Raw genomic sequence first — 12,746 nt, 5'->3', positions numbered from 1 at the left:
ACAGCCTTATTACTTGACAGACCCCAGCAATAAGCCGATAAGCAATCTCAAAGCTCCAGAACGATCCGAGAAGTCTTCAACACTGCCGCTCTTTCGTTGTGCTCAACACGACAACGACCAGCTCTCATACCGCGACAATGGCCATCACCGACGATCCCTCCAAGCTCACGCATGAGGACTTGCCCGAGCTGCTTAAAGATGACACGAGCGTCAAAGTCGCCGGCGTGGATATTGATGGTCAGCTGCGAGGGAAGCTCATGTCAAAGAAGAAGTTCCTCTCAATCGCAAAGGAGGGTTTTGGTTTCTGCTCTGTGATCTTCGGCTGGGACATGCATGATCAGACCTACTTCAAAGAGCTTAAAATCAGCAACAAGGAGAATGGATACAGAGACATGGTGGCAGAGGTGGATCTCAGCAGCTTCAGACGTATGCCATGGGAGAACAATGTTGCCTTCTTCCTTTGCAGCTTTCGCGAGCCTGAAGGACAGAGCTTGAGTGCTTGTCCTCGAAGCTTGTTGGAGAGAGCTGTACAGAAGATTCAAGCAAAGGGGATGGGGGCTCTAGCTGGCGGTTAGTCGGAGATATTCCCATGCGCAAGACCAATACTAACAGCAGCTTCCAATAGCGGAGTACGAGTTCTACACGTTCCGCGCACCAGAGGCTTCGCATATATCGCCATCTGACGGTGCGAGAAACTCCAGCGCTACTGCAACGTTCTTGCAGAACAACCCGGTAAACAGTCTGCCTAGTCTGGAATCCGGCATGTTTGGGTACTCCATAACGCGACCAGTCCACAACCAGGATTGGTATTACGGAATCTACGATGCGTGCCGAAAGTTCAGATGCGATATTGAAGGCTGGCATACCGAGAGTGGACCGGGAGTTTACGAAGCTGCACTGGAGTACGGCGAGATCAGGCAGATGGCGGATCGGGCGGCCCTCTTCAAGCTGACAGTAAAGAACATGAGCTCAAACTATGGTATAACACCATGCTTCATGGCGAAGCCCAGAGAGGGTCTTCCAGGTAACAGTGGGCACATGCACATCTCGTTGAAGGACAACAAGACTGGGGCGAATTTGTTCGTCAGAGAAGAGGCGGACCCCAACCCACCTTACCCCGATCTGGTACACGTGTCAGACATTGGTCGACAATTCCTTGCCGGCCTACTCGACGGTCTACCAGATATCATGCCGCTTGTTGCACCCACTGTCAACAGCTATAAGCGTCTTGTGGAGAACTTCTGGGCTCCTGTCACTGTGTCTTGGGGTCTAGAGCATCGCGCTGCTTCGATTCGATTGATCGCACCACCGACATCACCGCCGAAGGGAACCAGATTTGAGATTCGTGTTCCCGGTGCTGACACCAATGCCTACCTCGTGCTCTCCGCCATCTTGGCTCTGGGCTACCGTGGGATTGAGAAGAAGATGGAGATTCCAATTCCACCACTCGGAAAGGGAGAGGATGTTGGTGGTGAAGCTGACAAGGGAAAGAGGCTCGCGAAGAGCTTGAAAGATGCCACGGCGCAGTTCGCTCGGAAAGAAAGCGTGGCCCGGGAGGTATTTGGAGATGACTTTGTTGACCATTTCGCGGGAACCAGGGAGCACGAGATCAGGCTGTGGGACGAAGCCGTGACTGATTGGTAAGTCTGAGTCGTTTTTGGGCGTCTAGAACATGTTGCTAACATACTTGCAGGGAGGTCAGGAGGTATATTGRGACAGTATAAGCGGTGGAAGAGACATTGGCAACGAGCACGCAAAGTAGTCACTCTGAGTTCTGCTGTTCTGGACCTTTTGCTGCAGACACCTATCTTTACTGCCGTGGAGCATACTCAGATAGATTGTTTTCATATCCACCCGTGGGCGGGGAGGAACATGTAACCTGATGTAAAAAATATGTTGGTGGCAGGCAGCCAGGCGATCGAATTGCAGGACTCTGTGGCGTCGACTCCATTCGCGTTTATTGGTCTGAAACCGTACGCGATTCTTTGATGTTACAGACCAGTCAGCACCCGACAGGTCATTATTGACGGGTGTAGCCTCGAGGGCGCATTGTTCCTGCCTTCACTGCTTCGTTCTTGTCACGCCCGTCGCCATAGCAAAATACGAACGATCGGGCTTGAAAAGTCACTAGTTTCAAGGTTCTCAGCCTCCAYCACCACGCCACGCCAAGGTCGAAGCCATCCAGCCAGCCGCTTTGCTGTCTTACGTCGTCTTACGAGTCCCCGGCAACCACCACCTCAACATCCACATCCACATCCGCTTTCGAACTTCCAACAACCACTCACGTACAACATCGAACTCGGATATTTGCGAAACCTCCAACGACCACTTCACGACTGCCTATTCCGTCGCAATCGCAATCGAACGTCCGCCAAACTCCTGACATCTCCGCGCAACAATGGCGAGCAGCAACAATGACGGCGGTCTCTATGACCCCTATGTCAAGCGTGGCGCCGAAGAAGGCGATGCAGGCAATGCGCGCACACAGGGTCTTCAACGTGTAAGTTCCGCGCACATCCTGCGGTCGCAGGCGCAATGAAGGCGATGCTGCCTGGAGAGCGACAAGGGCGGCAGCTGATGAGTGATGGTGGTTATTAGGAAATCGACGGCGCTGTCCAAACGATGCAGAACAACATTCACAAGATTTCCGAGCGTGGAGAGAGGTTGGATAACCTGCAAGACAAGACCGATCACCTCTCGACGCAGGCCAACAGCTTCCGCCGCGGCGCCAACCGGGTGAGGAAGCAAATGTGGTGGAAGGACATGAAAATGCGGATGTGCATCATCATTGGTATCATCATTCTTTTGGTGGTTATCATTGTGCCTTCTGGTGAGTTGCTCGCATGTGGGAATGAAGGCTGGACGCACGTGCTAACTTTGGGTAGCGATCTATGGCAGCAAGTAAAGTAAATGAGCTTCCGACACACGATTAATGTACCCCGATACGGAAGCGGACCTGTCAGGCAAAAGAACCACAAGACTGCTGAGAGCGGCAGACACCTCCCCATCCACCTCTCTACACACATACCCAACCCCGGAAACCCGACACCGACGATACCTGTTGATTAGCATTGCCTTATGATGAATGGATACGGAGCAATGGAAGTCCGTAATCGTTTGCAACTTGCGTACGTAGCATTGAATGTAAACTACAACTCATGAACAAGTGCTGGTGAGATCAAAGCTTGCCGGCTCTCCGTGTAGTGAATTGACGACAACGCCGCCGAACAGCTAGCTTTAGGCATAAAAAGAAGCTGTCTCGCGGAGAGTGGAGTATCTTGTCGAAGGCGGTCCTCCTGATCGTGTTATCGTTTTTTCCACCGCTGCAAGTATGCCGGCAATGCTCAATGTCACCGGGCCTTGGAAATGTTGCACCATATTGGAGAAGCGGACTTGGAATTACTGCTGGCTTTCTCGAACACAAACAGCTTCATTAAAATTCGCTCCTGATAAACAACAAGTCGCATGCATCATGGGTATCACTGCTCCGCATCATCAAAGTTGGCGTGAAGACACGCTCTCCCTAGTCACGCGCGCGTACGCGTCCTGCATTCCTCAAACTCATACCCGGCTTCGTGGTATCAATCAATCCCGTATCCCCAATCTGTTGTCGATATCGCCGGCCCGTTCTTCCTGTCATGTGTGGTTTTATACATGGCTCGTACGCGCTTTGCTTCGCTTGCCGGCCTGGCGGAGGTTAGTATCGATGATGGAAAGGTTGAGGACGGGAAATGGCGCATACCTTGCCACAAGTGAGGCAGGATACCAATGCCGAGAACAAAGAAACAATTCCGCCTGCGATAATTTTTACCACTGAAACAATGGCGTTAACAACAGCCATCTGTGTTCTTCTGTATTAGCGACTGATCGTATTGACATTTCTTCTGCGAAGTGGAACATACGAAGCAGCTGGTGATCGCATTGACCAAAGTGTTGAAGCACGAGGCTACGGCACCCATCTTGATGGTTTTGAGAGTGGTATTTGGGGTAGTTGCTGTGTGTTGAAGGTGATTTGAATTGAAACTGATCTTCTGGGGCGTGGATTGTTGATGTGAAAGAGTATGTGAACGAGAGGGAGCAGGTTCGTTTGTATAAAACGCGCCTTGCGTTAAGAGCTTGGACGTTTTTCTTGCCTCGCAAGGCAAGAAACACCGTCACCTGTGCATGGATTGTTTCATGGTAGGCTAGTCCATGCAGTACACTGCGGTTGTGCGACAACCCCCGTCGACTGCATCATTGTCAGGAAGCTTGTTCGCCCGTTCGGTGCAGTTTCTGCACAGTGTGGATCTGGTGATGTGGTGATGATACTGTTTTGTTATCGCTAGCGCGGAGAAAGTTGGAAAACTGGGATGCCCTGGACAAGGATCTACGAAAAAGGTGTGCCATCTGGAGATTTTTCTTGCAAACAGAAGTTCCGATTGATCCAATCACATCGGTGGTGTCACCGCCACTTTGTGAATCTTCCGATCTGTGGCTGGTATGTACTTCTCGTGGAGGCTATGGCGCAGTCAACCACATGAACGAGAAGCGACGTCCACTGGAGTGTGAGCCACTGATCTACAGCAAGTCATCGGCGTACGCTCCACGACTTCAAACTCAGTATCCGCACACGAGGCCTGAGATCCACTTGCAACTCCGGAGCCACTTCCACCTCGGAGTCAGACGTCCTGCTCCGAAAAGTATATCGATTGCAGAAGGAAGCTCGAAGCAGAGTCACGACGAACTAGTCCTCTGACCGCCTATCACAACCATCACTGGAATAGAGTTTGATATGGGAGCTTGCTGGACGAAGTTCGCATGCGTCAACGCCACATCATCCGAGGTGGCAGCGGAAGCCCTATCTTCGTTTCAGCTGACCATTACTCTTGAGGGACATGCAGGACCAAGCTCTTGGGAATCTGCGATCTTCTTGTTCGAAGGGATCCTTCACTCGTGGCTCATCGGGTGCCAAGGGGTGTCGTATGTCTACCTTGGTACCTTTGGAGGACAGCAAGTTTTCAGCTGTGCAGCCATCAGTTCCACGTGGGTCTCTCCCAGAAGGATGATGATCAAAGGCTTGGGGTGAAGTTCGACCTGCCATATATTTAGGTTCCCGGCAATGGAGTTCTACGGGTGGCGGTTGCGAAGGTTTGACCGACTCCTTTCGCAAACGTCCAATGTTGTCGCGACACGCGGAACGCAGATCGCCATCGAAGAGCACCACGCTCACAATCTACAGATCCTTCACGCTCCTTGACGCTTCAGATGAGAATTACCAAAGAGAGCGTGGATCCGAGGCGCTTTTCAAATTCATCTCGACTGAGTTGGCTAATGACCCCGCTGACGTGTAATCATCCCGTCCGCAGGAGTCCACTCTGGAGCACGGAGAAGTTGTAATAAGGAACTTCAGATGTGTGGGACAACATTTCATCTACTCGGAACAGACAGGATGCACTTGTGGCATTGCCCTGCAATCCTTGCAACTAGATGCATATCAGCCACACAGCAAGCCTTGGTCGATGGCAAGGCAGCATGTCCCTATGGTCCATCTTCACTAGACACCTGATTGAGGGTGTCGGTGTCGCTAGGAAAAGGCGCCAGGAATATTTGTTGACTTGTTCTGTTCATCTGCCGACGTTTCGTGTACTGACATGCTTTGGGGCAACTCAAACTCCCACGGTCTCGTCTATCGCCAGTATAATGTTCGGCGCGTCGGAATATTTTCAATCTAAGTTGAATACTGGAAATAAGTAACAAACTTCGGCAGCCCCGATACGCATCCAGCGAGGACTTGATTTGCGATCAGAGAAGATTATCAGATCTCTAGAGAGTGCCCCTTGGAATCTCCTCGGATCAGCAGATACAGACTTCCCCATCCGATCGGTAACTGAAGCAGCAGGCCAGTCCAGTACGCTGTAATCTGCTCGCGCTCATCTGGATACCAGAGGCACAAACCACATAGGAGGAACATTTCAACCAAAATCCCACCAACTATCTGAGTCGTGACCAGCTTTCTGCGTTCCGTAATTCCTCGAAGGGAAATGAAGATGACTTCCGAGATATCCGGATTTTTTATAAAGATCGTAAGCGTTTTGGCACGATGCCGCAAGATCATGAGAGTACCATATGGGGAAAAACAACAACTCCATGTCCATTTCCAAGTCGGCGGTTCCAGCAAGCCATCATGTCTTTCTCAAAGCGATGGGGCAATCAAGGCTATGAACTCTCGCAAGAGGACTGGTGCCCATCCTTGGTGAGCCTTCCGGGTTTGCGCAAACGATCTTAGTAAACAATAAGTCGAATTGTTTGTGATTCTAGTGATATTGATCGAAATATCTCAATGCTGGCCCTCGAAGAAATTGCTACAGCGGACGTGTTATGCGTGCCAGAACACTCGATTCCACGACCTCGGGTTCACAGGATGAGAGGCATATTATTAGCATTGCGTCTCTGGGCTTGGCTACCAATCTAGAGGGAACGACGAAAGCAACACGAAAGTGACAAGTTACTCACTTTTTGCTCGGCAGAAGGTGATATCCTCATGCCGATGAGAAGTACGTGGATGCTGCAGAGTCCAGCGGACATGTAGAGGAGAGAAGAGCCTACTACACCGTCCGACTACCCGGCCTTTATACGCTCTTCGATCCGAAGACTTGTCATCTCGAACATTCGTGCCAGCGAATACGGATCGACTCAAAAATGGGAGGAGTAATTCTCAATCCGGAAATAAGTCATTCCTCTGAAAATGCCAACATGGAACAGAAGCGAAAGTCTGTGATTGTACACGTGGTCTGAGTCTCAAGCTCGCCTTGCACAGGAAATGCAGCCTTCTTTCGGCATTCCTAGTTAACGTCCTGGTCAATAGCGCGCTCTCGAGACCCCAGAGTCCAAGGAAGGGGAAATTGATGCTCGACGACTCTTCTCATAGCAAATCGACGACAACGTTTGCGGATAGGTAGCGGYAAGCACAAAACGAAGCAGCCTTACGGAGATTCAAATGTTTCGTTCAACGGTGTCCTTTCAAACGTGTTATCGTTTTTGCAGAAAGTATAGCATCTTCAACTGCTGCAGGCAGGCCGGCAACTTTGAATCTCACCAGGCATGTTGTTGCAGGCGGGTTTCCGTTTCAGGCAATCCGGCAAACCCCACAAACTCCATGGTGGGGCATCTCAGTTGGCCAGCTAGGAGGTACCACGCGTGATGACACGACCAAAGACTGCAGATCCGCGGCCGTGTTGTTGCTCGTCAATGGCTAAATGCTAGCTCGTAGCACGGCAGTCCATCATTGTGCTTTGGTACTAAAGAAAGCCTCTCCCATGAATCTGTCCCGCCGCTGCTCCTTCATTCCCTCGACCTAATCATGTCTGTTTTTCAGCGCGTAGCTTCACGATCGCTACGAACGGCTACTGCGTTTCCCCGTACTCTTCCAATCATCCGATGTCAGTTCCAGCATGATGTAAAGAATCCTCCGCAAGGCAACCCYCCAGTAGCAGGCAGAGGACCACCCGACGCACCCAAAGAGGAGGCCGCGGCACTCAAGGATAATTCCAAAGCAGGAAGCTATTTGGGAACGACTAAGCGGTTGCCCGAATTCAATCTCAACGACAATAAGTCTCGACCAAAAAGCGTGCAAGCTCTTTAAGCTGACTTGTGTCTATACAGGTCGTTCTTGTCACAGGAGCTGCAAGAGGGCTCGGTCTAGTGCAAGCAGAAGCGCTTCTCGAAGCTGGTGCCACCGTCTACGCGCTTGACCGATTACCAGAGCCATCTCCCGATTTCTACCGCGTGCAAAAGCGCGCAGCCGAAGAACTCGGTGTGTGACATAGCACATGTCCAGGACGGACGGCAAAAACTGACAGCGCACCAGGGACCACCTTGCATTATCGACAGATCGATGTTCGCGATGTACCACAACTTAACGAGATCATTCGTAATATCTCCGAGACTCAGGGCAAGCTTGACGGCTTAATCGCTGCAGCAGGAATACAGCAGGAAACGACCGCCTTGGATTACACCGCGAAGGATGCGAACACCATGTTTGAAGTGAACATTACGGGAGTGTTCATGACTGCGCAGGCAGTGGCCAAGGAGATGATCAGACATGGACGAGGTGGATCCATTGCAATGATTGCATCGATGAGCGGCACAGTTGCGAACCGGGTATATATCGATGTCTCGTGAAAGGCCAATGCTCTTGCTGACTTTCAGTTTAGGGTCTCATCTGTCCGGCGTACAACGCCTCCAAGGCTGGCGTGATCCAGCTCGCGCGCAATCTCGCCATGGAGTGGGGAACACACGGTATCCGCGTGAATACCATCTCTCCAGGCTACATTGTAACCGCAATGGTCGAGGCTCTTTTTGAACAGTATCCCGAGAGGAGAAGGGATTGGCCAACGCAAAACATGCTGGGGAGGTTATCGGCTCCAGAAGAATACAGAGGCGCCGCAGTTTTCCTGGTCAGCGATGCCAGCTCTTTCATGACCGGCTCGGATCTGAGGATAGACGGAGGGCATGCGGCTTGGTAGTCTGATTGTGAACACATCCGAAGCGTTGAATCTGCTTGCGTACACACATCGAAGCGTTGTAGCTCGGCGTTGATAGACCACTTTCGAATGGTATTCCGGCATTATGATCCCATCTTTCTTTCATGGTCGTCCATGTCCCATCACATTCAAACCCCATTCTCAACAGACTTTTGCGCAATGACCGGTCGCTTCTTCTGTCCTTTCCCATTGAATCGTCGTTGATACAGCTCGTACGTCAAATACAGCATAATCGGCGTAGCACAAATCAAAGCAGTAACTCGCGTCGCCGCCGCTTTATATCGTGGGTCCAGCACACCCTCGCGCACAACCCGTTGAGAAGCTTCCACTCCACGCGTGGGATTGTGCTCGCCCAAGTAAACCGGCTCTGCGGATTTGAAAGGCCACATGCGTGCGAACACGCCCTTGGGTTTTGGCTTGGGTGCCGGTGTGCGCGGCTCGACGTCTGCGGGATGCTTCGATATTCTCTCTTCCGCGCGCGGAGCTTTGAATGAACGCGGCTCTGGCGGCGGCGCGACGGAGACTTTCCCAGTGGTGGGAAGGCCCGCGACTGGTGTATTTGACTGCATCATATACGCAAGACGGGAAAGGAGTGTATTTGATGTTGTGCAGTAAATGGAATGGTCGTGGAGCTATGACTTTGATGACTTTGGCTGAATATACGCTAATGCTAAACGGATCCATTCGACAAAAGATCTCCTCTGTATCAGCAGATAACATTTCCATAGGTAGGTACCGCAAGAGTCGATACGGAAGCACATGGGACTACAACAATCGAAAGGAAGTGGATAGATCGGATGAAAGAGTCATTTCTCATGCTTGCGAGTATGCAACCTGCATCTCAATGTCCATGTTGGGAGATTCATAACTACATAGTATGTTAAAGATGCTTGGAGCTGTGAGTCTCCTGACCGCACGAGGAACTCATATCATACGCAACGCCATCATCCTGCGTCTTCTCGTCGGCCTCTGCCTATCCAATGCAGGTTTCACTTAAAGCGGCCGCTGCCATGTTTTGAATTGACAGTCATTCCTTACTCCAACTTCGGCTCATCCCATCCGTGCTGTCTCCCCAGATGGACTGTAACGGACTCAGGAATGTCTCTGAGACCCTTTTAGATTGTCGTTTCGTCGTTTCGTTCCCGTCCACACCCATTCAGCCCCCTGCCTCATACTTGGCCAAATGCGACGGCAGTCCATGCAGATTACCCATGTTGTAGACTGGCGACGGTACAGATGAAGGCGGGTTGTGGATGGCAGGCGCATTGTATATCGGCGACGGTGCAGAAGCCGACGGAAGTCCGTGATAGCCCGCCGAAGTCACATTCATATCAGGATATCCGCTACCAGGGTACATTTGAATGCCAGCGCTGAGCGGGCTTCCAAGAGGGCTTCCAAACGCCGGTGTAGAGTCTCCACTCGTGGGAGCGCTACTATGGTTTCCATCGTAAATCTCCTCAGGCCTGAGGCTGGGAGGAATGGCGGGAATCATATAGGCCGGAGTGTTTGGCATGGTGTCGGTGATCTTCTGCATGAGCAGGGGAAGGTAGCGTTGTTGGCCTCCGCGAAGATTCGAGATGATGTTCATCAGCTGGCTGAGGTAGTCGCGAGGGCCAAGCCCGTAGGCGTACTGATCCTGAGGGATCACAGACAAGACGTCTGTCAGAGTGCAGGCCACGTCGAAGAGCTTCTCGATGAGACCGATGCCGTGCACTTCCATGGACTCCTTTGAAAATTGTGACGCTGACTGTACGAGATCTCGGGAGATCTCAATCGGAAAGTTGAAGCTCATGGCATTGTCTGCAGCCGCTGACGAGAGGAAGCCGTGGCTGATTGAGAGCTGCCAGACCATGCACCTGAGCCATTGTTGCGAGCATCTCAAATCCACTGCTTGGGTTTCTGTGCATTGCAAATATGTTGGAAGCGCATCGGAGAGCTGCTGTTGCAGCCGTGCCAGCCACTCGGTCGTACATCCCACTCGAGCTTTGTTCCAAAGTCCGACAAAAGTATCATCAAAAGGCCTGAATAGCTGGACGAGATGAATGAATCCGTTGAGCTCTGCTGTTTCTGCTGGGTCTTCTTCCAGTGTTGGGAGGTTGATCGTAGCGTGTAGTGTGAGAGGCTTGTGCTGCTGCAGAGCGTATGCTCGCTCGGTGACAAACAAAAGCCAGTACAGTCGTCGCATTCGTGAGTTCTCGACAACGTCCGGTGTTTGGTAGGTCGTCTCATCGTTCATCCCCATGATCTGTGCCAGTGTCGTTGCTTCGCGTAGATGAAACCAAGCTGTGTTGTGTCGGTCAAGGCAAAAGTAGCTGCCGAACAGAAAGAACGAAGTGATGACAGACCATACTGTAGGGTTTTCGACGTAGTTGTAGCCCCTTCGTACCCGCAGAACCTCTGATAACAACAGCTGGCCCACATGAATACTCGGCTGTGGTGGGATCTCAAGACCATCGAAGGCTCCTGGAGACAGTACCATGTTTGGCTGAATCATCATGTATGCACACAGCGACAGTGTCAAACAATATGCCTCAGTGTTTGTGTCCATTTGGCCAATTGTTTCCCCAACCTTTTGGCGATGCAGGATTGGTTGTGTTGGATATAGGTTGGCGAAAAAGTAGTCGACGCAAGTTGTGATCATCTCCATTGAAAGCAGGCCCTGTCTCCTAACGTTCGCAGGTGGTTGATTTTCGTTCTCAAACTCCGCATGGTGTCGTTTGGCCACCAGCTGAGACTGACGCTGCGTTTCCCTCAGTTCGGAGATGACCTTGGCCCGACTTCCCTTGGGCCCTTTCTTCTGTGGTATAGCGTTGTAGGTACATGTCAGGCCGGCCGACGTGCAGTTCTTGCAAGGACGCGTGCCATCGCCAATACACTTGACCTTTCTTCTATGGCAACCATCGCAGGCTCGCTTCACGGTCGGTGGAGTCGGTGATGTTGAGTCGGCCATCTTGCGAGCACTGTCCAGCCCACGCGAGGCAGAAGGAACCTCTACTGGGCCTGATAAGGTAGAGATCAGCATCAGAGATGCTGAGGCCGGACAATATGGAGCCAGAGAGGATTTCTAACGACCAGGTGATGCCCGATTCTTCTCCAGACCCACGTATATGGTCACGCCTTTAGCCACGTATGTGGTCAAGTCTTCAGTAGATGTGATCGACGCTCTAGGATTGGTAATAGATGGAATGAGAAGAAGGAAAAGCGCGTGGGGGAGGCAGAATGGTGATGAGGTTGAGACTCAGCTTGGAAGATGGGTCCGTGAGTGGATTCTCGAGAATAATGTGTGCAGAATAAGCACTCCCAACGGAGACCTTACCGTATTGCGTTGTACGCTGGTCGACCAGAGAAGCTCAACACAACCTTCGAGAACGGCAGGGGCCAGGTACAAGTCCTGGCGCCATGACGGAGTGAAAGCATGGCGATAGCGTACATGGTGGCGCGAGCGATGTGCAGAGACTTTTCCCTCGCTTCAGACGGGCCAGGCCGTTTTGCTGGGCTTGAAGCCCGTCGGCGAACCACAATGGGTGATAGCTGGCGAGATTTGCGGCCAAGAGAAGCAGTTAGAAGCGTGTCTTTAGTTGCCGTCTTTATCCGGTGGATCCCGCCCACGATTAGCGGACGGCTACTGTAAGGCTGCATCACTAGTGTCGCAGGATGCAGTCTTTCGGACCGAAGACGACGTGTCGGCGTCGCGATCGCTGAAACACACGACGTGCTGCCTGACAGCTGCCAAGCTCGAGCGTGCGCGATCACGTTACAAGACGTCTCCGCCGGGAAGTGAAGGCGATTGACGCTTTGGTTGCTCGTATTTCAATCCTTGCGATGACAGAGCATGACGCCCTCATCAACCTTCGAGTGGACACCAACAGCACCAGTGAGCCTTGAGGAATGGAGGGATGGATGAATGGATGGATGCCGTCAGCCGTTTCGTTGAGCTCCTGTCGAGCGGGCCCTCTGATGAGCTGGCCGTTGGCGAGAATTTAGAAGGGCAGAGGAAGTGGAGTGCGGCTGGCCACGGCTGGCGCGATTTCTTCGGCGTGTCTGGATCAAGAGACAAGTGCAGGCTGTCCGTCTGTCGTTTGTGATGTCGTGGAAACGTGAGAAAGCAGATAAAATGTTCAAGACTTGGGAGTCGCTTGTTATATGTGTCCCTGCAGCGCCCATAGAATAAAAGGCCCGTCGCACAAGGCATCTCGCCGTACGCTACACCGAACGCCTCGGTGC

At 51.9% G+C, this 12,746-nt stretch overlaps 5 protein-coding genes; 3 read left to right on the top strand and 2 right to left on the bottom strand.

Moving 5' to 3' along the window:
- Positions 1-137: 137 nt before the first annotated feature.
- On the top strand, positions 138-1,724 carry RCC_02670 (probable glutamine synthetase; the record flags this gene model as incomplete). XM_023767961.1 has 3 exons in its annotated part: positions 138-570; positions 626-1,640; positions 1,694-1,724. The coding sequence occupies 3 exons, from the start codon at positions 138-140 to the stop codon at positions 1,722-1,724; spliced, it is 1,479 nt and encodes a 492-aa protein (XP_023623729.1).
- Positions 1,725-2,398: 674 nt separating this feature from the next.
- On the top strand, positions 2,399-2,905 carry RCC_02669 (related to synaptobrevin (v-SNARE) homolog; the record flags this gene model as incomplete). XM_023767960.1 has 3 exons in its annotated part: positions 2,399-2,500; positions 2,599-2,830; positions 2,886-2,905. 3 exons carry the CDS (start codon positions 2,399-2,401, stop codon positions 2,903-2,905), a joined length of 354 nt encoding a protein of 117 aa, XP_023623728.1.
- A 743-nt stretch (positions 2,906-3,648) lies between these two features.
- RCC_02668 (uncharacterized protein) lies at positions 3,649-3,959 on the bottom strand (the record flags this gene model as incomplete). XM_023767959.1 has 3 exons in its annotated part: positions 3,649-3,687; positions 3,743-3,841; positions 3,903-3,959. The coding sequence occupies 3 exons, from the start codon at positions 3,957-3,959 to the stop codon at positions 3,649-3,651; spliced, it is 195 nt and encodes a 64-aa protein (XP_023623727.1).
- Positions 3,960-7,339: 3,380 nt separating this feature from the next.
- RCC_02667 (probable sorbitol utilization protein SOU2) lies at positions 7,340-8,504 on the top strand (the record flags this gene model as incomplete). XM_023767958.1 has 4 exons in its annotated part: positions 7,340-7,586; positions 7,640-7,792; positions 7,847-8,139; positions 8,193-8,504. The coding sequence occupies 4 exons, from the start codon at positions 7,340-7,342 to the stop codon at positions 8,502-8,504; spliced, it is 1,005 nt and encodes a 334-aa protein (XP_023623726.1).
- Positions 8,505-9,678: 1,174 nt separating this feature from the next.
- On the bottom strand, positions 9,679-11,472 carry RCC_02666 (related to transcription activator amyR; the record flags this gene model as incomplete). Its single annotated transcript, XM_023767957.1, has 1 exon — positions 9,679-11,472. One exon carries the CDS (start codon positions 11,470-11,472, stop codon positions 9,679-9,681), a length of 1,794 nt encoding a protein of 597 aa, XP_023623725.1.
- Positions 11,473-12,746: the final 1,274 nt, after the last annotated feature.

The sequence above is a fragment of the Ramularia collo-cygni genome (genome assembly GCF_900074925.1).
Source record: "Ramularia collo-cygni strain URUG2 genome assembly, contig: RCC_scaffold03, whole genome shotgun sequence".
NCBI classification, from domain to species: Eukaryota; Fungi; Ascomycota; class Dothideomycetes; order Mycosphaerellales; family Mycosphaerellaceae; genus Ramularia; species Ramularia collo-cygni.
Note: the sequence above shows the minus strand (reverse complement) of the source record. Positions and strands in the feature narration are given on the sequence as shown.